Below are 24,597 nucleotides of genomic sequence, written 5' to 3' on the forward strand. Positions count from 1 at the left end.
ATGGGTTTTCTGTTGTTCCAGCAGAGGGTGGGCTAGAGGGTAGGAGGTTTCTCCTGTTTACCCTGTTCGACGCCCCATTTTCAGAGGCATCCACTGCCACCAGTTTCTTTGCCTTTCAGGGAGTGTGTGGAGGGACTTTGGTGCTTCCTCTTGACCTCCTTTTCCAGACACTTAAGTCCGAACTTTCTTTGTCCTTCTCAGTCATTTGTCATTTATGTATCTGCTTTGCAGCTTCCAAGATATCACCCTGTTTTATCTGCTGTGGACTCTTTTCTCACTATTTTTAATTCCATCCTTTTACGTGGAGTATTGGGAGATTTTGAAGGTAAAGATGTGCTCATTTTGCTGTGTGTGAACCCTAAGCTGGCCTCATTGTCTTCCTTGCACACGATGCTCTGATTGACTTGCTTTCACTATCGATACCATTTTCTGGCTTGGGTTCACCGTAGTTCCGCCGACTCGCACTGTTCAAATAGAATGATTAGATTTATATAAAATGAGAGAAGACCATTTGTGTTTTGCCTGGTGTAGAATAATCTGCATGGTCACACCATTGTGGAACGTTGTGGAAAGTTGTCTCATCAGTAGCTATGAATCTAATAATAAAGCAAGAAAGCACTTCCCATTTAAATTCACCAACAGGGTTCAAGTTTTATGAATGACAGTTCTAAAATGTAAAAATATTATATTCATTTGCAGTGGATGTTGAAATAAGTCGGCCCTCGTTTTAAGGGCTTTAAGCATGGGATTTGATCCTCTGTGTTTATGCAACCCAATTTCTTACTTTAGTTTAGCTTCTCAATTATTTTTATCCTATCTCATATATGACAAGAAATAATGTTGGGTTCACCTTTTAGTTCACTTACAGCCTTAACTGTGACCTTGCAAAGTAGATTTTCCCAATATTGGACATTCTACTAAGGTAAAAATAAGTTTGGCTAATGAAAGAACTGAAACAAAAAGCTTGCACTGTACTTCTGATTTAATGATTTCATTGCAATCAACTTAGTGTTTTGTGCTATCTCTGTTCAATATTAATTCCTGGGATGCCTACATAAATTAAATTTATTAATTCACTTAACAAAATTCTGTAAATATCTTCTGGTTTTGTTTTCATGTCATTTAGAAAGGGACAAACTCAGAACATAAATTTTCTTTTATGAGGTTAAATTCAATTGACATTTTAATGTGGACTACATCTGAACTCAAATGCCACGTGCATTTTTAAGACTGGTTCCTTGGATTCTCTCTCACTGGTACCTTTTCAGTATACTAATTCTTTCACATTGCCTCATGTCTGAAATGAACCTGATCTTGAAACTGTTTTTTAATGTTTATTTATTTTTGGAGAAAGAGAGCGAGAGTGAGAGAACAAGCAGGGGAGGGGCAGAGAGAGAGAGGGAGACGTAGAATCTGAAGCAGGCTTCAGGCTCTGACCATCAGTGCAGAGCCCAAAGTGGGGCTCAGACCCATGAATTGTGGGATCATGACCTGAGCTGAAGTCAGATGCCTAACCAACTGAACCACCCAGGCGCCCCTGATCTTGAAACTTTTTACATGTTATTTCCTGGGCTAATCTCAGATGTGTAGGGAAGGACACACATGTCAGTGTGTCTCTATAAGTGATACCATACACTGACTGATGAAAGTAAGGTAAACACTGTGTTAATTCAATGTTTTAGCCACCTCTAAAGAGCCAGGTAGAAACATGATTTCAGAGTACCATTTTTCTCATATCTTCTGAAGACACACACACACACACACACACATTTATGTTGGCTAGCCAACAGAAATCAAGGGAAAACAAAGACTTAACTGACATAATGCTGGTGTATACACACATCCAAGTCTATGTGGAGCAGTCTCTGAGAACACAACCCATTACTTGCTCTCTCTATGAAGGCACATTTCCCCGCGTTATACTCCATTCCCATCCTGTTATCTGGGGCCCAACACCGTCAGAGCTCTTTCTCTTGCCTCTTCTGATTGTGTCCGGCTTCTCCCAGCCAGCAGTCCTTCCGCCATGTGCAAATGCCCCTGCATGCACACGGATGGAAGCAGGGTCCAACTCTATTTTCTTACCACTTCTTCCAAAGCACCCTTTAGCCAAAAAAAGAACCCGCTTTAATCCTGCCATGGCACGTGAAATTTCTCTCCGTGCTGGAATGTCCTCTCCCTTCCCACTGTGTCTCTCTTTGCCTGATGAAGACCCCGTTTAAAATGTCACCTCATCCGCGGACCCTTCCTTGATTCTCCTAGACTGAGTTAGTTTGCCTCCTTCTATAGGTTCCCACAGAACTGTTTTGAGAAACCACCATTTGTGGTTTGCCTTCATGCCTCCTGCCAGAGAGTGAACTCCTCTGGGACAGGATTTGTGTTTTCGGGACCTAGCATGCGTTCTAATTCACAGTAGGCTCTCAGTCAGTTGTTCCCAGATGAATGGATAGTGAGCTGAAGAAAGCAGTTGTTACGTAAATAAATGTATCTGTTTAAAGTAAGATCCAGCCCAGTGTTCAGGATTATCATTCAGGTTCTGTATCTTGTTATTATCTTTATTCCACTAGCATGCTCACTTTTTCTTGGAAATGAAATATTGCTGACTCACGTTGGAAAAGTACTAGCTTTATTTTATGAAAAGAAAATATTTAAGACCGATATCCCGTAGATGGGTCTGAACCTTAGAAACTACCAAACAGGAAGACTCCCTCCTCATCCCCAGTAATTTGGCAAAAAGAACTTAAGCTTTATGTAGCAACTCTAGTAAAAAGAGCGAATTCACTGAATGTAAGAAATGAAAATTGCAGATAAAAAATAAACGTGGGATATGTAATTCAGTTTGATTATTTTTGTTAGAAAATTCTATTGGTTCATAGAAATAGTAACAGATTTTCAGGAAATTGGTTCATCAAGTAGAGAAGACTACAGAATCTTGAACATTACTGAATTAAAAACAAAAACATTGTTTTGATCATTTAAAATATGTGGGTTCAAATAACAATAATAAATATTAATAATAATGAAAACTTGTTTATGAGACATTTTATCCTTCCAGAGTCTGGGAAGGATTTTCAAGTGCTTTAGGAGAACTTCTGAAAATACTCATCCATGTTAGAAACAAAGTCACATGCCAAGAGGGGTCGCTTTTTGAATTTAAGCTTCTGACCTATCTTTTCCTAATAAACGTTTTTTTTTTAAGTTAATAAAATCCTGGAATATTTACTGAGGATTTCCTATAATGACTCCTTGAATTGGAAACTTGGAATTCCTAAAAAAGTAATTCATATGTTTGTTATTGGGGTAATGTTTAGTATTTGGCCTCCGTAGGATAATAACCCAGATTTCTAATCATGGTGAGACTTTTTTCTTAAACAAGCATTTATTATTCATAAGATTGATGCAACATGGAGATTCTGATGGCACTTTGGTGTTTAAGACACATCTGGTTCAGATCTATGGAGCGCACATTCACTGCTGGGCTTTTTGTTTTGTTTTGGCTACATCTTCAAAGTGGTTTATTGTCCACCAAGAGCCTAATGAATCTATAATAAATGTTGTGCTTATTGTGTCACTTGTAGGTACTGTGGTCTTTGGAGCTGGGTCATTGGATTTCCGAGGAGCCGTTTGAACTTTCTAACTACTTCCCCGCAGCTCCTGTAAGTCGTATGTTATTTTATTATGGTGAATACAATTTGGTATTCTCAGGAAATTATTATTTGCATAAATACAGACTCAGATGTTTATTAAATTGAGATCAATTATGCTCACAATTAAAAACACATTTTCATAGAACTTAACACTTTTTTAATCTATTTATTTGTGAGAACAAATGTGGGAATGTGAGAACATTCTGCAAAAAATTGTGAGGAATGAAATCTCAAAGAATTTTAATTATGAAAGTCCTCAGAATTGAAAAAAACAAAATGAAAAAGGACTAGGTTCTTGAGAAGGTGGTATGATATATTGTTTACTGCTTTAAAAAATAATGCTGTTACTGCTCATAGAGATAGAACTGATAGGTATAAAAGTTGTGGCCAGCTAGAAACATGATACAGTCCTTTTGTTTCCGATGCTTTTCCTAAACACAACTTCAACTTCACTGAATTTTAAATTATAAATGTTTCAAATGCTTAATGGAGATTCTAATTTTTTAAAAGATTAAGTGATAATTAAGTAGGTAATTTCACTTTTAATTGGAAGCAGGATCGTGTAGATGTTGGCTTTCATTTGCAAAAAAGTTAACTGGTTTGTGACAGAGTTTCATCTTTTGGAAGATTAATACCTGAAAGATGAACGGTGATTTTAATATGTGACTGGGGCTGGCATTGTTCATTGTTTGAGTATGCCTAGGACTCTCGTATAGTAGGAGGTTGGACTCTGCCTTCTCATCATTGCAGTTTTCTAGGTTGTTGGGTTGCTTTTGTTTTCATGTTTAAGATCATTGTTTTGATTTCCTCAGCTTTGTAAATATTTTCTTAAGGAGAGAAGAAATTCCTCTCAGCAAGACTCTGTTTGAAATACCGTGTAAGGGATTGAAGTGTAAAGACACAAATCCCCCCTACTCTCTGTCATAAGAGAGTATATGTAACTCTGAACAACACAGCGAGGCTTGTCTTTGAAATGCATTTTACCTGCCTGCATGGGCACGTGATATAAATTAAGTACGTGGTTGCCAGTTTTTCCTGTAATGTCATTGCCCACCTCAGTGTCTGCCATGAGGTCCTCGAGATAATCACAGAAACTTAGGGTTTCTTTTGAAGTGGAGCTATCATCCTATTAACAGATATTTTTTTTTTAACTTGATACAAAGCTGTGATACCTCTGTTGAACTTATAAAGCCTACTTAAATGTAATAAGACAGACTGTTCAAAGATGGGGAGGTTCTTCACTCAGTGTATGTGTGGGAAATAGTGTAAAGTGTAAAGTGTATAAAGTACAGCGAGACAGTGGAGAAAGTGACATGCTGGACTCTTCCATAAATTGACTCAAAACATGTAGCATGTGTTTTAAAATGTAGTCGGGGTGGGGGCATATGGGGTAAAATAAATTACATAAGAAAAATGGAATAAAGGAAAAAACAGAATGGTAGAACAGTGTATGGTGAAGAAAGACATGAGGTAAATGCTGGTTTCGAATTTGGCTCTAAGCTTCCTAGCAGCAGCTGACTCTGAGGCAAATATGTGAGAAGTTGCTTCCAAATTATAAAGCATTCCACGATGTGCATTACTGTTAATTGGACTATAAAAACTTCAAACGGAGTTAAAACTTGAGGGGTTTAAAGTTTTGCAGCCCTTAAATCCGTGCTCTCAAAATTTTCTGTAAAGGTCTGAATCGACTCTAAATGTCAGATTTTTGTTTTGCACTCCAAAACAGTTACTTTTTTTTAAGTTTGCTGGTCGACATTAAAAAAAAAAAAATGTTACTAATGCAAATTATTTTTACTAATAAAATGTTACTAGTGCAAATATCTTTAGGGGTGAAACTAGCTTGAGAAGTATAGCCTTGTAAGTGCTTTAAATAGAAAGGTTTTGTCAACCACCCACTAAATTGTAGCCTACCTCTCTAAAATACGTCTGACTAGAAGAGAAAAAAAAAAAAAAAAGACCTCTGTAATAGAGTAGCGAGGAAAGTATAGTAAAATCTGTTTGTCAGGGAATTAAATGCATAATCTTCATCATTAAAAAAATCAAATTTTTCCTTGTTGTGAGGCACAGTCAGTTGTTTCAGAATCAAATTACAAAGTTGAAAATATTATCATAAATGTTCAATGTAGTTATCTAATAAGTTACATTTAATTACTAAAAATACCTTCATATTTAACAGCCAGAAAGAAAAAAAAAAAAATACTACAATCTTCATATAAACTGAAAGGACACACATTTCTATTAATTTCAGAGATCTGGGAGGTTTCATCTTTAAAACTTGAAATATATATCTGAACATTAACTTAAAAGTGTGCTGTCCACACATATGTAAATATGCTGTTTTCAAAATGAAAGTTTAAAGCACCTAAGAGGAGCAAACAATGCGTTAGCTGTTTTTCCTTGTCCAAATAAGCTGCAAATAAGCACTTCCCAGAAAGTCCCTGAATATATAATATATTTTAATGGCTTAGAGATTTTTTTTCTTTCTTTTAATTATGGTAGTGATGCTGAACTCGGGACATATGGATATTTATACAATCTATAAACAGTACTTAGAAGGACGCAGTTCCAAGGTTATCTGTACTGCGTAGCGTGAGAGTTCTGTTTTCCAGTTATTTACGGATGAACTCGACACAACATTCTTGGTTGTGACAACAGCGTCTGTGAATTGTCAGTCCTAAATTCGCAGGCCTCACTCTATCTTCCCATAGGCGTTCCAACAGGTCACCGTAACCAGGGTTGTGCTCGGGGTTCACGAGTGATGCGGGTCTAAGCGAGGAGGTGCGAGGGACTCGGGGCCGGGGCCCGTGGACCCCTGTGCACCGAGCGCGTGCTGTCGGTCTCGAGATGGTAGAGGAGACAGCATGCGGATGCGTCTTTGAGAGCTCCGGGATTAAGTCTTTGAAAATCGCACAGCCCGTCCCTCCTCAGGCGCGTGCGGGCATTTAGAAACCTGCGGGTCGGATCATCATGGTCGTGGCCTTGAGCGAGTAGCCTGAGCCTTTCCAGTAGTACCACTTAATGCCGCTGAACTTATTTGTGTTCTGCCTCTGCGGGTAGTACATTCCGTTCAAGTTGGAGGGACCGCACGCATCAAACCACCAGCCTGTGGAAGTAAGGCGCACAAGGAATTAAGACTGAGGCAACCCTACCCGTATCTCACCACTAGAAACGCCCCACTAATCCACCAGCGACGCTCCGTGTGTTTGGAGTAGACACACGCAGGGATGCTTGAGCATAGACCGAGCCACAGTGACAGATGCGGGTGTGACGTTCCTACGTCACCAAGGTGAAGTTCCAGTTCCATATGGCAGATGTTTTCACAGGCTCGTGCTGTGTGGAAAGGCCAGTTCCCCGTAGGCATGAATGGTGAGTGGTCCCCGGTCCTGATTTGGTGAGTACCCCAGCACAGTGGAAAGTGTGGATGAGTCAGAAAACTCAAGAATTGTTCGAAGGCTCTGCTGGCTTCTGTTCCAGTTCCAGGAACTTAGTGGGCCAGGCTGATTCAGGCTCCCCTCCCCCTCCCGTGCTTTTTTTCTTTTTTAAATAACTCCAAGTTTTAAGCGCTCAGGAGAGCTAGATACGAAGGAAATCGTTAAGCCCCACAGACAGAAAGGAAATTCAAAGCTATCGTGGTGTGCTCACTAAGGTGAGGGGGGGCTGTCTGGCACAGCAGCGGGGGATGGGGGTGGGTCCACATCTACTCCCGAATGGCTGGCTACCCTTGAGGGTTTTTGTGTGTGTGTGTTTTTTTTAATTTAAAGGAAAGTTTTTAAATTAAGTTTATTTTGAGAGAGACAGTGACAGCATGAGTTGGGGAGGGACAGAGAGAGGGAGAGAGAATCCCCAACAGGTTCTGCACTGACAGTGCAGAGCCCGATGTGGGGCTGGAACTCTCAAAACCACAAGATCATGACCTGAGCTGAAACCAAGAGTCAGGCGCTTGACTGACTGAGCCACCCAGGCGCCCCTAACCTTAGGGTTTTAAAGCTCTTAGCTAGACACAGGAGTGTGCGAGAGCTCTGGTTTTCAAGGAGAAGGAATAGCTTAGATCTACATGCATTAATCTAAAGCAGTCCTAGAAACATTGTGTGGAAGTCCACAGACAGTATGGTGCCATTTATGTTAGATTTTAGAATAACGGAAAAAACACCTATTATTGATGTCTGCATTCCTAGCAAACTAAATAATGGAAATGAACCTGAGTTCATTGGTTACCCCAAGGGGCAGGTATTTGTTGGGCGCCTTTAGTTGTATCTGTGAAGTTCTGTTTCTTTAGGTAAAAAATATTTTGATATAATGATTCTATTATCATATTTGCACATCAGGCTGTGATGATCAGTTATTTCATCCAGTTGCCTGAATTCTTTCCTGGTGGTGACAGCTCATGGGTCAAGCTGATTCAGATTAATGGCGATTTGATAAGACATTTGTGCGTGTGCTATTCAGAATCCTTCACAAATATTTAGGAATGTTGCGGATTTATAGATCTGTCTGTTCTAGAGCCTCCTGGCTGATTTAACTATAAAATTTGCTGTCCGTGCAAAACTCTAACTGATTGTTAGGCTGGTTTACCCGGGGCCCGGACTTTGAGTTGGAACCTGACCTCCTCACAGTCAGGACCACTGCACTTTCTCTCTTGGGCTGTGTTTCTTCTCCCCGTTCTCTTTCCTACTCCCACTCTCAGCCCTAAATCTTGATTTGAGTAAATAAATATATTGTTTCCTTGGTTATTAATGCACTTCTCTGACTCTCTTGAGTAGCTCATGACATACGGGTGGTCTGAAAGCTGCCTCCCTCTCGAGTGGACAGCTGGGTTCAGTGTGGGAATGACAGATGGGAAAAAAGGATTCAGTAGATTTGGTCCCCCCGAACCTACCCCTTTCCCCCTTTTTGTTGGCTTCAAAAAGGACAATGATGGTAGGATGAGGGAGACAGGCAGTTTTAAATACTCAATACAGTAGCTTTCTCTTGCTGAAATAATTATGGCTAATAGGGAAGACCTGTACTGCCAGTATATATTATGTTTGTACGTAGAAATACGTTATCTAAAAGACTGAATTTTTAATGGATCCTCATTCTTTCAGTATTGTTTGAAAGATGTGTAAATTGCTGAGTTTCAAATTATTTTCATAAGTAAATCCTTTCTTTTGACTGTAAATGATTCTTAACTGAAGTGCAAACACATGATAAGCTTAGATCTTGTTTGTGTAGTACCTTATATTTATAAAATTCATTGACCACAGTGCTTACCTTTGTCTTTCCTGGGTGAGTAAAGAATGGATTTTTTGGTAATATAACTTATGGTCTCTATACATTAAACCCTGCCAACTTCCTGTTTTCCTTCACATTCAGTTTGTACTGTTGGCAGAATATATATTGCTGGTTTAAATATTTCAATATTTCTTCAAGGTGCCTAGGTGGGTTAGTCGCTTAAGCATCTGACTTCGGCTCAGGTCCTGATCCCATGACTCGTGGGTTCAAGCCCCACGTCAGGCTCTTGTGCTGACAGCTCGTGACCTGGAGCCTACCTACTTCAGATTCTGTGTGTGTCTCTCTCTCTGCCTCTCCCCCACTCATTCTCACTCATTCTCTCTCTCTCCCTCCCCCCCCCCCTCTCAGAAATAAATAAACATTACAAAAAAATTTAAATCTCTCAGTAGTTTTAAGAACTAACATGTCAAACTTTCATCTTGTCTTGGTCATAACTGGTTCCGTTCATTCAATTTTTAAACTTTTAGAAATCGGAAGAGTGCATCTTCTAGCAGTTGGTTTCTTGTCATTGAACTCTTATCTTTCTGACTACTAATCTGGGTGTGGTTTCCATTTAAAAAAAGTTTTTTTTAAGTTTATTTATTTTGAGAGAGAGACATAGAGAGAGAGAGACAGAGCCAGCAGGGGAGGGGCAGAGAGAGAGGGGGGAAAAAGAATCCCAAGCAGGCTCTGCACTATCAGCATAGACATAGAGCCATATGTGGGGCTTGAACCCATGAAATTTTTTTTGAAGCCGTCTAATGAGAAAGGTAGCCAGCAAGAAGAGCATGAGAATACACACCTTAGTGTAAAATGGACAATCATTCATTGTAATTTGGTGCACAAAAAAAAAAGGTTGATTAGTTTCTTTGTGTTTGTAAGTATACTTTATATTAATGAAATCTTAAAAAAAAAAAAAAAAGCTAACCGAAAATTCCACGTTTGACCAATGAATTATTAATAGGAGACATTTCTATGTTAATGAATCTTTGTCACTGTTTTGCTTGCCGTTTTGAATTTTTAACCTTTAAGTTTTTATTTATTTTTGAGAGAGAGAGAAAGGGGAGGTGCAGAAAGAGGTGGAGAGGAAGAGAGAGAGAAAGAGAGAGAGAGAGAGAGAGAGAGTCCCAAGCAGGCTCTGCACTGTCAGCACAAGAGCCTGATGTGGGGCTTGAACTCCTGAACCATGAGATCATGACCTGAGCTGAAACCAAGAGCCGAACCCTTCACCGACTGAGCCACCCCGAATTTTTATCCTTTTTAATAAAGCAATATGAAATTGAACCATGGCTCTGACATCTGCTACTCAACGAGCACAAACTCAAGAGAGCTTGCTGAGTATCAGATGTCCCCTCTCAGTGCCAGAGTGAGGTCCCGAAGAGACACTCAGTTGGCCTGCTGACAGTTTTCGCGCAACATCACATTCTTGCTTAAGACTCAACAGTCTGCAAAAGTGAAAAACAAATCTCCCTACATCTAGCAAGTTAAGTCTGTTTATGAAATGTGGCCATTGTCACCAATCACAGGTTGAAGTCCAAATAGCCAGCCTCTCACTCTTATGAAATTCTTCCTTGCCAAAACAAATAGGAAGAGAGAAAAGCCATCCCACCTCCTGTGAGCATTTGTGAACATTTGCAAATACATTTGTCGTTGTCTGCATCCTTTGTGCTAAAATCATTTCCTGGTTGGCTGATGCTGCTTATTTTGCCGGCTGTCCCTGTAAGTCCTTGAAGGTGAATCCTGCAAGCATGCAAAGGAAAAAAAAAAAAAAAAGAAAAGAACATAATTGGCTTGGGCTGTTGATTTACCGTAGTGGAAAATTTTTTATAATGAAGAATTCCATTCTGCAGAAATGCGTTCTGTACTGGTTAGTGTGCAAATGCATACTCTGGACAAAATATTTTTGTACTGGTATAAACAGGAACCAACTTATCATCAAATCCTTAGGCAGTGAGGAATGTTTTCATGAAACCTTCAGCTCATATCACTTGCACAAGCATCAACAGGGGCTTCAGGGCCCTTTCATTTATTTTCCTGCTGCTTTCAGATAAACAGAAGAGGGGGAAATACAACGTGAAAGGGTCCTCTTTCCAAGTCTCCAGGCATCATCCATACAGAAATGAGAGCCCCGAGATGAACAGACAACTTCAAGCGTCGTTATTTTCAGTGGGGTGGTGGGGGTGGGAAGGGCAGTGGGCAAGGAAGGATCACTGAATCTGGAGTAGAAATCTACAGCGCTGTGTAGAAAATACATCCTTATGGCTGCTTCGCCTCATTTCCATATAATATTGTAATAAACCTGCTAGATACTGAGAAAGGAATAAGCGTAATATTAAGTCAGACACTAGAAAGTAGCCCATCCTTGTAGAAGATTGCCCAAACCAGGCTTGCATCAGTGATCTGTGTGCCAAGGAGGAGACAGAAGGGAAAGACAAAGTATGTGAACACTGCGTCAAGAAAGCCCATTGGCAAGTGGGCACAGTACAGCTCAGGGCAGGGTTTCACGTGCTGTTGTGTGGCTGTGCGGAATGTGACGTTCCTGTACTGGTATGTGGAGTAGGGCCGTGGGGGAGCCTGGGGTATGGAGTCTTCCTGACCGGGGATGCTACAAAACAAAACCCCTTCAATGTCTTGAGGGAGAACCGCATTTTAAGTCTCCAAAATGATGCTCATCTTTTGCTAACCACTACCTTGAAAGGAATGTAATTTCCAAGAATTCATGTTGGAACAGAGGGTAGAAAAGAAAGGGAAGGCTCACCAGGGACTGTCTCTAACCAGCCTATGCCAGGCACTTTCACGGGTTTGTGCATGGAATGCATGCCCCAGCCCCGAGAGGCAGGCATTTCCCCTGTTTTTACATACATAATTGTTGGAGCACCTGGGTGGTTCAGTAGGTTAAGCAACTGACTTGCGTTCAGGTTGTAGTCTCACGGTTTGTGAGGTGAGCCCCTCACCTCGGGCTCTCAGCTGTCAGCACGGAGCTGCTTTGGATCCTCTCTCTCCCTGGTCCTCCCCCGCTCACTCTCTCTCCCTCCCCAAATAAATCAACATTAAAAAAATTTACATATAAAATTGTTGAGGCTCAGAGATAGGAGCATGGTGGAGCTAGAATCTGCACTGGACGCATCAGAATCCTCTGTTGTGCTTCGGCCCTGATAGAACCTTACCAGGGATGTTAGTTTATTGAGGAATAGTTCTGAAAAGACGGGGGTATGGAGCACGCTAAACAGAGTTCCATAAAATGTTGGTTCTAAGTCACTTCTGTGTTAATGACTTAGATTTAAAATGGTTTTTCACATTGCATCCCTAGAACCCCCCACCTCCCAAGGCATTGGCTGAATTTCTGAATTTCAGTGCTATCCTCGTGTTTCAAAAATGACTCTGCCCCCTAACGCAGCCTCTGATTACCTGCTGCGAAGCGTTCATGTATGTCGTACTCATTTGTGGGTTTCTGAAACACTTTAATTTCTTTGCAGGCCCTTCTCATTAATCATAGATAGGGTTGAGATAAACCATTATGCTTGCCCTTACTCCTTTCCAGTCTCTTATCTCCTTTGAACAACATTGGTTCTTACGGGACTCATGAAATTTCCCCAAAGGTGAGCAGAATCCGTGAGAATACTGTTTCTTATTTGTCTTTGTGAGGAAGGTTGCTATCATATTAGATCCTTCTGTTGTATGGGCCCTTGCTTTATAGTTGCTTTCTTTTAAATTTTGGTTATTAAGAATGACCACATTGTTAAAACTGCTTTAAATTGGTATCAGTTGATTTTATAGAACAGTGGAGTGGAAAAAACAAAGAAAACAAACAGTGCCAGCATTTGATAATGACATCTCACTGCATGGAGCTGCCAGAATGTTTGCGAAAAGTGACCAGTCTTTAACATTTAATATACAAATAGTTTTTAGCTTCACTAACAAAAAAATATTCTATTGATGCATTTTGCCTTTCCTTAGAACATTTATTTTTCGGTTTACCAACCTTTGGAGAACACTTCTTGAGGGGGAAAAAAAACAAAACACCTCTGTGGCTGTAGTACTGCCAAGTGAATTAAACTGAGCTTTAAGTGAACGTGTGCTCTTTTAAATGGCATATCCAAAAATTGATCGCATTTCTAAAGGAAATATCTGTTAAGAACCATCTCAGTTTAAAATATCTTTATAATGTCAGCATACAAGGGTAATGACCCATTTTGTAAAATCTCCTTATATAAACAGTCTAATCCTTAATTTTTTGTGGTTCTTTCTTTTTTTTTCTTTCTTTCTTTTTTTTTTTTTTTTTTTTTTTTTTTTAATTCCTCTGTTGTAGATTCCTAACTGTTGCCAGTTGAGAAAATATTTAGCTTGGACGTAAAACAATGACCAACCACTCGTGTCTAAAAATTCATTGACGTTTTGATCTCTTTGGAGTCGCCTTAGAGCTGCAGTGAGGCCCAAACACCTATCTTTTCATCCATCTGAGTCATTGCTCCTCCAGGAGAGCCCTGATCTGTCTCTAAGGAGACTTGCTGGGCCCTGTTTCACTGACTTTCTAAAAGTCATGTCAGTGCTAGCCGTACGTTAGCTGCGTTCAGAGTTTTCAGAATTTTGACCCCTGCTTATAAAGCTTCAGAATTTTGACCCATGCTTATAAAGCAGCACATACTGGACATTATGTGGTCCTCAGGTAGTTGTTCAGGCAAGCTGCTCAGCCTATTTTTATTTCTCTGCTGTTCACTGTGACCCTCCCCTGGGAAGCCAGCTCCAGGACTTTGAAATAGTGTTTATTTTCCAAGCTGTTCAGATCTCGGATTTTCTATTGGGCAGAGGGTCTGAGTTGGGTGTCAGTGAGATTCAGTTGGGACTGTAGACCACTGTTTTCTGTGGCGTTCCCATCGAACTTTATTTCTGACCTCAGTGTACGTATTTTCGTGACGTGTGCTTACGCCTTTCAGAGCCCTTCAGGGCTGTGTCGGTGACTGGACAGTTCTGCTGTGCCTCCTGAGGCCAATTCCCGCGGTGCCACCTGGCACGCGACCTCCCTATTCTCTGTCTGGCCTTGCACGTGCGTTTCTAGGTACCCCCTTCCCTGACGGCATACGCGCCTTCCTGGTACCTGCCCTAATAGCAGCTCTCCAGGCACTGGTCTCGGTGCCTTCGCTGTCCTCTGCTTCCACTCTCACGGCGTTTGAGAGCCAGAAACTACATTCTGAGTCAAGGATGCCCGTGCTTTTCTTGGAACATTCTAGATTAGTGCCGCCAAATGCGTGGGGCAAGGCAAATACTAAGGGAGTGCTGTGAATCAACTGTTGTTTCTCTAGCAGAGAATAAAGGAGTTTGCATGACTAAGCCTCCCACCTCATTCTGCCACTTTTTAAACTTGGTAACTCATCCTGACTTGGGGATGGAACGTTACAATCGAGGGCGTTCAAGCTGCAGAAAGATAGATTGAACTGTTAAAACCTTTTCAGAAGAAAACAACATAGTTCTAGGTGTACATGTGTCATGATCTTGGCATGGCATTTTATGATACAGACGCAACATCCACATAGTCTACAAATATTTCTTGAACAATGCCTGTCAGCTGCCAGGCAGGGTTCATCTACTCCTTGAGGATACACAGCAAATACAACAAAACAAAAGGCCGTCCTCGTGAAGCGTCCCTCATATTGTTAAAACCTAAGTTGGAATTTTAAAACTAGAGATATTACGGAAAGACAGCATAGAACTCTAAGAAATGAGAGGTTTTTCCATTAAGGTATCCTCTGAGTACTTCAGATCTTGCTTAATGCAGTCGGGCTCTCCCTTCCTGGGATAGTCGCACAGCAAATCCATTAATGTCTTTCAGTTACATACAACTCACCTGTAATTGAATTCTTCACTTGAGAGAGAGAAACGTTCATACAGTGAGTACGCTTCATTCCCTTCCCAGTCTTTAAGGTGTATTTTAAGCACGTAGGGCTGTTGATTGGTCACTTGGAAAACAAACTCATTTCCCAGCCAGTGTTCACCGGAAGGGTTCCCAAATCCCTGCAATCCAAGTTGTAAAATTCAGTCACCTCATTTATTTTTAATTCATGTATTTGAAATCAGTAGCCTATCAGTGTAACCTGGGGTGACTGTCAGATACTCAGCAGAAATTCTTTCCTGTATTCTGAAAATTTGGCGGTCTTCCAGATAAGAAAGTAGATTTTTAAAAGGTCTGCTTTAAGAAACCAAGCTGCTACTGGAAGGAAATTAGTATTAGAGTAATGAGAACTACTTGGGGAATCACCAGGAGAAACATGAGCATAAACCGCTCAGGTTATGGACGTGCAGTTTTGTAAAACAGTTGGGTTACCGAAAAACACCGAGCCTGCCATTAAAAATAAGCCTCTCACTTGCATGCCTTTGTTTTGATCTCTAGTTTATACTACACTGACAGGATCATTCGTTACTGGGGAGACTGAAGCATCAGCTAAAGGGAACCCTTTGATGACAAAAATTGTCAACGGTCATCGGTTAGTTTTGGATTTGTGGTGAAGGTTCTGCAGATCTTGAAAATCAGTTTTCACAAAGAAAATTGTGTTCAGACGGGTTGAAGAGTATTCATACCACTTTATATTCGTTCCAAGTCCTCTGGAAGTCAACACTGCCATCTTCCCGCCGCTGAATGATGGTCCACCCACCTCCAGCTGTCTCCATGTCGCAGTATGCCTGCCAATGGGAAGTGCACAGTCATTGTGTGGGAAACATCAGTGAGTCAGGTCTTCATTGGAACTCACGGAAACAGGACAGATGGAGATACCTATCGTGTGACTTGTGCCATGGGGTCAATCTTTGTGGCCTTCCAAGAAGCAGATCATTCTGAATACATTAAATGTTTATTTAGTTTTAAGAGAGAAAGAGAGAGAGCGCACAAATGGGGAAGGGGCAGAGAGAGAGGGAGACCGAGGATCCGAAGTGGTGTCAGCACAGAGCCTGCCGAAGAGCTCGAACCCACACACCGTGAGCTCATGACCTGAGCTGCAGTCGGACACTCAACCGACTGAGCCACCCAGGCGCCCTGGTTTTAAATACAGTAAAACCTTGGCTTACGAGCATAATTTGTTCCAGAAACATGCTTGTAATGCACAGCACTTGTATATCAAAGCGAATTTCAAGAACCATTGGCTCAGTTGTGATCATGTGATGTTTGGTGTCACCTACTTTCTTGTTTGTTTGTTTGCATTTTTTAAATGTTCATTTTTGACAGAGAGAGACAGAGCACAAATGGCACGGGGTGGTTGTGGGGGGTGGGGGAAGTAGAAAGACAGGGAGACACAGAATCTGAAGCGGGCTCCAGGCTCCAGCTCTCAGTACAGAGGCCCACACAGGGCTCAGACTTCCGAACCATGAGATCATGAATTGAGTCGAAGTTGGAAGCTTAACCAACCGAGCCACCCAGGCACCCCTCACGTACTACTCGTATTGCAAGACACTGCTCCCTTATCAAGTTAAAATTTACTAGAAATGCTTGCTCCTCTTGTGGATCACTCCCAGAACAAGTTACTTGCAATCCAAGGCTTTATTGTATGTTAAAAACCAGGAATTGAAAATGTTGATGGCAGGTAAACAGTAGTAGAACAAGATTTCAGTGCTGATGACAGTATGACTTTCCTCTGTTCTAGGCTAAAGACCCACCCCCAACAGCTGACCCAAAGATCGCTGTTTCTTAGAGATTTATTGTGAATGGGACATCTTGGCATTTTGGCCCCAAACCTCATCTCCAAACTATAGAAATCTACTAACTGGTGTTTGCAACCCCAGGAAGTTTTATGGTAGTTGCCAGTCCCTATCAGCTTTGCAGAGAGTTGTGTAGAAGGGGTGTTTTTGCACTGTAGGCTTTCTGAGACCCCTGTTATATTACGTTGTGGGGCTAGAAGGCTTCTTCCACATGGGATAAGAGTCTGTTCCCCCCTCAGTATGAGAGATCTGAGGCTCTGTGCACCCAGCCTGGTGTATGGGACCTGAGAATCCGTTGGGAGCTCTGACCCACAGATCAGGACTTCAAGCCTCTTTGTACTTTGCTCACTGCCCGTGGTATTTCACTTCCTAGCTATTTTTATTTTTGCTTTTAAACTGGCTTGGTGGGTTTAAACTTTGCTCAGAACACAGAATTCCTTCTTGGGCTAGGACCATGCATGCTCAGTTTCCACTCAGCTGGAGTTTTATTATGAAATTGAAAACCCCTGAAAATAAGATTACATAAATAGTTTTAAATAATGAGATTATAGTAGAACGAAAAATTTTCCCAGAAGGTTATGATAAATTTTCCTACAGCATACAAGGTAGTAAATATGAAAGTTAATGTTCAAAGCCAATGAGAAATAGTCTTCCCCTGTTGTTTTCCTTTGTGTTTTGGGGAAATGGTAGAGATAATTTTGGCAGAGTAGGTCTAAATGTAAACTATTCTGCATTTGTGAGTTAAAATTGTAAAGAATGGGGGATGAAGGAGAACCAAGAACACGCGTAGACCCCTCATTTTAAGCAGCTTGCCTGACGCCTCATTGCTAACGATATAGACAGCTGACCTGGGGACCCAGCTCCCTGTTCTCCAGCAGACTTCTCTCTGTGTCTACAAGGGCCCGTTGGCCCATATAGCTTTCCCTGATGATCCTATGTTTGGAAACATATGCTCCAGTAAAGAAAACTACATTTATTAAGAATAAAATGATTTTCCCATTTTTAATTAACCAGATAGATAAAACTGACCTGCTTAAGGTAACCCCTTATTGTCTCCCTGTATTGGTGTATTATTATTGTTAATTATCTTGTGATCATTGCTCAGTACCACTCTGTTCCAAGTACCACACTTGGTACTTGGCATAGGTTATCAGCAACCCTGAAGCAACTTTGCCGTGATGCTGTAATGCTGCCCTTTTGAAAGGAGAAAACAATGGATAAAGTGAGATTAACTTGACCGGAAGTGCAAGATATAGGACTTGAATAAGGTCTCTCAGATTCTTCATTCTGTACTGCTTTTTCTACCATACCATGCAGCCCAAAACAGAGTAACTTGACCCTTTTGTTAAGAGACCAGAAGTCCCTCAACACAGCTCCAAGCTGATCTCAGTTCATGAATAATGCTGCCTCTTGTTTGCCCGTAGTCCACCCAGTGGTCCGTACTGCTTAGTTCTCTCAGTGTCTTCTAAAAAAAATTAGTACAGTAAACTAGCTTAATATTGGTTTGAGGAGTCATATGTGTACAGAGAAGTCACTTCCTCTGTATCCTAAATAGCATGCCAGTGGGTGGAAAGACCGGATATGGATTGGGGCAAGCCTATCCTTACTCCAAGAATGTTTGATTCTTTGCTGTCAAAATCACCATTATGAAGTCAATGATACTTAAAATCAGAGAAGTTCAGTTTTGTATGAAAATCAGAGTCCAGATTGGCTGAGAGTCACTGCCCGTGTGGAAATGGGTGGGGCCGTACTAATCTCTAACTCCACCACGGACAGTGATGAGATGATGAGAACATTTCCTCAATGTTTTCTTGTCCCACTTAAAAAGAAAAAACAACAGAGCTGAAGTGTCATGGTGAACTGAGTTGTGAAACTTTCAGGGGAAGATGACGTTCAAAGAGAGTTGTCCACATAGCCAGAGAGCACGGAGTGAAAAGGACGAGGTAGATTATCTCAGGATCAGGAAAGCAGAAGTCTTCGGACAATGCCCAAGACCTTACCACTCCAGCTACAACAAACCTGAGGGCGGTTAATACTTTTGGTTAGCACACGACTACATGGTTCAGGGACCTGACATCTTGCTTCAAAGTCTTTCAACAAATAATGCTTGATTTAAATGCCATGCTTCGGCTCTGAGGCCATGGTGAATGACTGATAAAGCCGCAAACCCACAGATAAGCACTAGGGGACAGGTACCCTGTGAAATTTAGGGAAGGCAGTTATTAGGTCTCTGACCAGCAAGAGCATATTCAAATCCCTCTGGTGCAGTTTTTATTGTTTGCAGAAACCTAATGGATTTTTCAAAAATAAAGTTGAAATACTTGGGCCCTTTTGGAAAAGGTCAGCCCAGAGATCTGCTGAACGTTCTTTTCCTGAACTAGAAGAAACAGGGCAAAAATGACTACCCTGTCATGCAGAGAAATTATCTCAGCATCTTTGGGGGCAGTCCGAATGGTAAACAGTTCCTATTTATCGAACTGATGGTTAAGTACCAAGCCCTGTCCTAAGTGTCGGATCTCCATCCTCATCTCGGAACAGCTCTAGAAGACTGGGGTTACTTCATGATGTTACAGATTGGGAAACTGAGACCTCACCCAGGGTAAACGACTTGTTCAGAGGCGCAAATTGGCAGAGCCAGAATTTAAACTCCAGTCTCTCAGACCCTCTCTCCCTGGATCAGGTTGTGAATTACAGAGGCTTAAGTCTGAAAGGGAATCTACAAGTAACTTAATCCGGAGCATTTATTTTACAGATGTGAAAATTGAGGTTTTGTAAGATTATTGTTCCCTGCTGTGTAAATGAGTTGTTTTTACTGCAAATGTTTAAAAGAAGTATAAATCCTAATGTTTCCAACCATGACCTGAGGCTCATGTCACATACTCCCGCCCCCCACCCCACAGTACTATATATCTTCATCTTGCCATAGAACCCTCCAGTTAGGACGTGGGGTTGATTGAGCGCCCTGGGGCCGGAACATGGTGCTGAGTCAGGAAAACCTTTTCAGAGCAGTAGGTTGGGGCTGTGTAGTGGTCGATTGCCCTCTGGATTTGCAAAGCGTCCGCCTTGCACTGATATCCTCGTTCCCCCTCCCATTGCCACTCCTGTCCCCATTTGCTCTAGGCCAAGAAGAGACCAACATCTGGTGACAGACAGTAGTTCCCAAAAACTTATGAAAACCACATTGCAAAGGGGATCGAGAGCCATAGCACAGAATCTGTTCGTTACTTTCTCATCTGCAACAGACCATTTATGTTTTGTTTTTCTCCTCGCTAATGCGCTGCTTCTAGGGCACTGGGGACATTAACTGATTTCCAAGGTTGATTTAAAGCAGCACGAATGAATTGGAAAGATTTTCTTTGGAAAGTATTATCTTGAATAGCACAATATTTATCTTTTAAATTCATAATCAAAGTATATATTACTGCTTCAAGTTCTCTCTTTAAACCCTTAATGCTTAAATTTTGAAATTGTTTTTCATTTGCATTTTAAATACTGAGGATAATACTGAGTTCAAAGAGGTAACACTTCCAGGAGCCTCTAAAATTTCCATTGTGAGACAGTATCGATGGCCTTCTCTAGAAGTGTTTACATTGGTTCGTTCATAAGGGCGCCTGGGTGGCTCAGTCGGTTGGGCGACCAAATTTTCTCAGGTCATAATCTCACAGATGGTGATTTTGAGCTCCGTGTCAGGCTCTGTGCTGACAGCTTAGAGCCTGGAGCCTGCTTCGGATTCTGTCTCTCTCTCTCTCTCTGCCCCTTCCCCGCTCGTGGTCTGTCCCCCTGCCTCTCTCTCAAAAATAAACATTAAAAGATTGTAAAAAAAAAAAAAAAAAAAGAAGTGTTTACATTGGTTCCACATCTAGCCGTTTGAATTAGATGCAAGCATATTTATAATCATTTAATATATACAGCTGTCTAATCATTATAAAAGACTTCACGCCGAATCTCATGTAATATTGTTTTAACTTATCAAACCTCTGGGAGAAGCCACATTGAAATGTTCCTTGGGAATGTGATTTTTTTTTTTCCTTACCTGAAGCTAGGTGTCTTCCAAAGCAACTTCAGGAATCATGCTCCCTGAGTAATCCAGAAGGACTAAGAATAATTGAATCCAACTATATCCTAACTTCTCCTGCTGAAAGGTTCTGGCTGTTGGTTCACTTTCTACAAAGTAATTGAGCTTATGCCTTGAAATAAAGTCCAAATACTTGAGAAGAAACTGAGCCTCTCTCTTTGGTGGTATGTTTTAAGTCTTCCAGCCTACATTAGATGGGGTAAGGATAGCCCACCCACGTGGATAGCAATCCACGTGGTGTGGACTACAGACTCCTGGGTGTCCCTGAGACCCTTACAGTGAGTCCGCCAGGCTGGAACCGTTTCTGTAATGACACTAAGATGTTTTCGGCCTCTGACAGCGTAACGGTGTTTGTACTGATGGCACAGAATCATTTGGGGTGGGGGGCGGGGCGGGATCTGCTAGCACCCTGGGATGAATCGAGGGAATAGCCCACACTGTATTTGTGTCACTATATTCTTGAGTCACACACTCGCAGTTGGGAAGAAAATAAGGCAGTTTCACTTCAGGATGTCTTTGACAAAGCAGCAATGACTATTCATTTTATTTAAGCCTCTACTACCAAATATAGGTCTTCCTATATGCTCTATGCTGGAGTGTGAGATGTCTATAAATCCCTTCTGCAAACCAAGGTACCGTGGTTGTGTCAAAGCAAAGCTCTTGTGGTGGTTTTAGTTGTGACCTACGCGAGCCTTTTTTTTCTTTCTTTGATGGAATACCATTGCTACTTGAAATAGCCAGTGAAAGACAAACTATTTGCTTATGTAAACTCTAGTATTTAGAAGACATTTTCTTTAAAATGAGTGAAACCAGTCTGACGCTTTAAGGAAAACAACTCACGGTGCAATGATTAAGTTAAACGCGACGAGAATAGGAGAGAGAGGTCTGTCTCCTACATTATGAGATAGAAATGTTTGCATCACTGATGTGTACGGTCAGCATCTGTGCACAGTGACTGCACTTGGAGCCCTCGGCAAGTACCTGTTGTGAGGTAGACGCTCTGCGTTTGTGGCTTGGCTGTGCGTGAAGCGGGGAAGGGTCTGGGCGTGTGAACTGTGTTATGTACTTCCTCGGCCTCCAGGAAGCCTGTTTCCGGCCAGGTAGTTGAAAACAGGACACTGTCACCATACCTTTATCTCCTCTGTGGAGTTTGGGAACACCAGCGTATAGATGCCGTTCGCCGTCCTCCCTGACTTGAATGCTTCTGCACAGTCTCTGAAAACGACTGCTTCTTCCTTAGCACTGAAGGAGTTCTTCGCTGCTTTAAAAAAAAAAAAAAAAAATAGGAAAGCATTTAAAGGGAGTTCATGAAAAGATAAAAGTTTATTATTTTGAGATGCACTCAGTGGTAAGTTTTATTACGTTTGAATTCTTATAATAAGCAAAAGGGACACACCAGCTCTTCTCCTTTCCAAACAAAATTACTCCAGTAAGCCATACTTCTTTTTTTATTAATCAACTACATGTAATGCAACTATTTTGCAATTAAATGTAATAAACAGTTACTTTAAAAAAAAAAAAACTTCCATCTTGACTAGAATCACATAAAGTTACTGCAAAAGAGTAAAAAAAGAACGTACCTAAAAACAGTGGTACCTCTCCAGTGGCTGCGTGGCATATCCCATACAGAGGCCACGTCTTGATATATTTCTTTAGACTGTTGGGTAAAGACATTAAGTATTCTTTGGATTTTTAGACCCTGACCCACAGTAGTTTGTGTTCAAGACTACCATTAATGTATCTATGTTTTTGAAATTCTTACTCTAAGACAAAAAGTCCTAGTATTACAAAAGTCCCTCAGATTTTTACTCTGCTCTCAACATTTAGATTTCCCAACGCTTTCTGCCATTAGAAAAAAGGTGTGTGTGTGTGTGTGTGTGTGTGTGTGTGTGTGTGTGTGTGTGTGTGTGTGTTCGATCATTCTTGCAGGTATTTATAGTAATTCTAGAGACCTACCAAAGCACAGGTGTCTGGACTAGATGTACGGGTGGGCATTACAGGTAGACAGTCTCTGCCGTCACATCAGCTAGAGACACGTGGGGAAAGGAAAGCCATTTCTGCTACTCTGTCTCTCTTGTGCTCCTGATCTCTGCCAGGATTTGAGCTGCATGGTTTTCTCTACTTTGGCTCATCAGAGCTAACACCTCAAGTTATCTTGCTCCCACCAGATATCAGATGATTGTCTTTTCCTTTTCTATGAAGCTGAAACTCTGAGTTTTCCCAGTTATAACAGACTGAAACTCTAGCTGGAAGGCGCCTACTGCGAACTGGCCTTCCAGTGTCAATCCTGCCATTTAGCATCAAGATAACGCTGTTTCTGTTTGTTTCCTTGTGTAAGCAGAAACCTCGTTTAAGTGTTTCTATTAAGATTGGGATAACTGCATGGCTCGAGGATGATGAGAGAACACATTTCTTATGAAACTGAAGAATATCTTCACAGGATGTAAAATGCATCCGTGCCAAGAGAACACAAGTTTAAAGGACATTAGGAAATAAATAAGCCACAGTAAGAACTAGACCCGATTTGTTTACGAAAAAGACTTAAAATGAAAATACCGCACAGATTATGTATCACATTTCGGATTAATGACTGAAGCTGCCTCCCTTTTCTCCTCTAATATCCAAGAGAGATTGGAAGGTTAAAACAGTAATAAAGTAGGCAAAACGTAACTAAGGATGGACTGAGAGAAGGGAACTGACATATCTTGAGTGCCAATTTTATGCCAGTCAATGCAAGCATTAGCTCAATCTTCACAATAGTCCTCTGGGTTTAGACTCGCTTTTTCCACATAATAAATAAAGTCCACTGTGGATTAGTAATTTATCCAGCCTCATAGCACCAGATAATGATGGAACTATAACTCAGAGTAGGCTCTTTGAGCCCAGGAATCGTGTTTGGGGTGTTTTACCTCATAATAATTAATTAGTATAAATATGTATTCCCTCTCTCCTCTTCTTCCTTATTTTTATTCTATTTTATTTTTCCTTCCTGGACAGCATTTTTAAAAATTTTAATTCCAGTACAGTTAACATACAGTGTTATAATAGTTTCAGGTGTGCATCATAGTGATTCCACAATTCAGGGAACGGCCTGCCTGACTCAGTGCTCATCATGATAAGCATGTTCTTTGATTTCCATCGCCTGCTTCCACCATCCCCTCACTCACCTCCCTTCTGGTAACAGTAGTTTGTTCTTATAGTTAAGAGTCTGTATTTTGGTTCTGTCTCTCTCTCTCTTTTCTTTTCCTTTGTTCATTTGTTTTGTTTCTTAAATTCCATGTATGAGTGAGATCATATGGTATTTGTCTTTCTCTGACTGACTTACTTCCTTAGCATAATGCCCTCTGGTTCTACCCATGTTGTTGCAAATGGCAAGATTTCATTCTTTTTTCATGGCTGAATAATATTCCATTACATACATATATTTTCCCCATAATTTGCCTATTGTAGATAATGCTGGAATAAACAGAGGGGTGCATGTATCTTTTCGGATTAGTGGTTTCATATTCTTTGGGTAAATACCCAGAAGTGGAATTACTTCCTCCTTCTTTTTTAATTGGTTCTGTATTAAGACCCTGTAAAGCTTTTATAGGAAACATGTAAGAGAAATAGTCCTTTTCTGACAGATGAGAATTTTTAAGGATTTTGAATTTCACTTAACCAATGCAATTAAAACAGAAGAAAAGATGATAGGTAAATTTGACTTACAGTTTGATGATATCATAGTCAATAAATTATGAACTGTCTCCATCAGATCATGTTGCTGCTTTTGGAGAACTGAGCTATTCACCGTGGCGGTCACTAATTGTTTTTCTAGTTCTTCAATGATGGAATTTTGCTTGGATACTAACACTTGGAGCTGATCTTTCTCTTCTTTTATCGACTGTAGTTGAACAATATGCTTGTCTTCCATGTCTAGTACTTTCTTTTCCAGGAAACTTGTAG

The 24,597-nt window shown here is 41.0% G+C and overlaps 2 protein-coding genes across 5 annotated transcripts in view; one reads left to right on the plus strand and one right to left on the minus strand.

Moving 5' to 3' along the window:
- MCPH1 (microcephalin 1) overlaps window positions 1-24,597 on the plus strand; it is a 269,778-nt gene that overhangs the window by 125,258 nt on the left and 119,923 nt on the right. For all 3 annotated transcript variants that reach the window (XR_006201405.1, XM_042934174.1, XM_042934173.1), the window contains exon 12: window positions 3,576-3,653. Coding sequence is in view for 2 of the 3 variants with exons in the window: in XM_042934174.1 (XP_042790108.1) it covers window positions 3,576-3,653 (78 nt within the window). In the remaining variant the exon portion in view is untranslated. The remainder of the gene's footprint in view (window positions 1-3,575; window positions 3,654-24,597) is intronic.
- ANGPT2 (angiopoietin 2) overlaps window positions 5,771-24,597 on the minus strand; it is a 58,859-nt gene continuing 40,032 nt past the window's right edge. Inside the window, exons 4-9 of one of the 2 annotated variants that reach the window (XM_042934176.1) lie at window positions 24,361-24,590; window positions 21,783-21,910; window positions 15,468-15,569; window positions 14,737-14,903; window positions 10,504-10,634; window positions 5,771-6,747 (exon numbers count right to left, since the gene is read on the minus strand). In XM_042934176.1, the coding sequence (XP_042790110.1) occupies window positions 6,587-6,747; window positions 10,504-10,634; window positions 14,737-14,903; window positions 15,468-15,569; window positions 21,783-21,910; window positions 24,361-24,590 (919 nt within the window). In that variant the 3' untranslated portion in view covers window positions 5,771-6,586. Of the gene's footprint in view, window positions 6,748-10,503; window positions 10,635-14,736; window positions 14,904-15,467; window positions 15,570-21,782; window positions 21,914-24,360; window positions 24,591-24,597 lie in introns of both variants that reach the window. The other variant, XM_042934175.1, reaches the window with a different exon arrangement.

This window comes from Panthera leo, chromosome B1, assembly GCF_018350215.1.
Source record: "Panthera leo isolate Ple1 chromosome B1, P.leo_Ple1_pat1.1, whole genome shotgun sequence".
In the NCBI taxonomy this organism is placed as follows: domain Eukaryota; kingdom Metazoa; phylum Chordata; class Mammalia; order Carnivora; family Felidae; genus Panthera; species Panthera leo.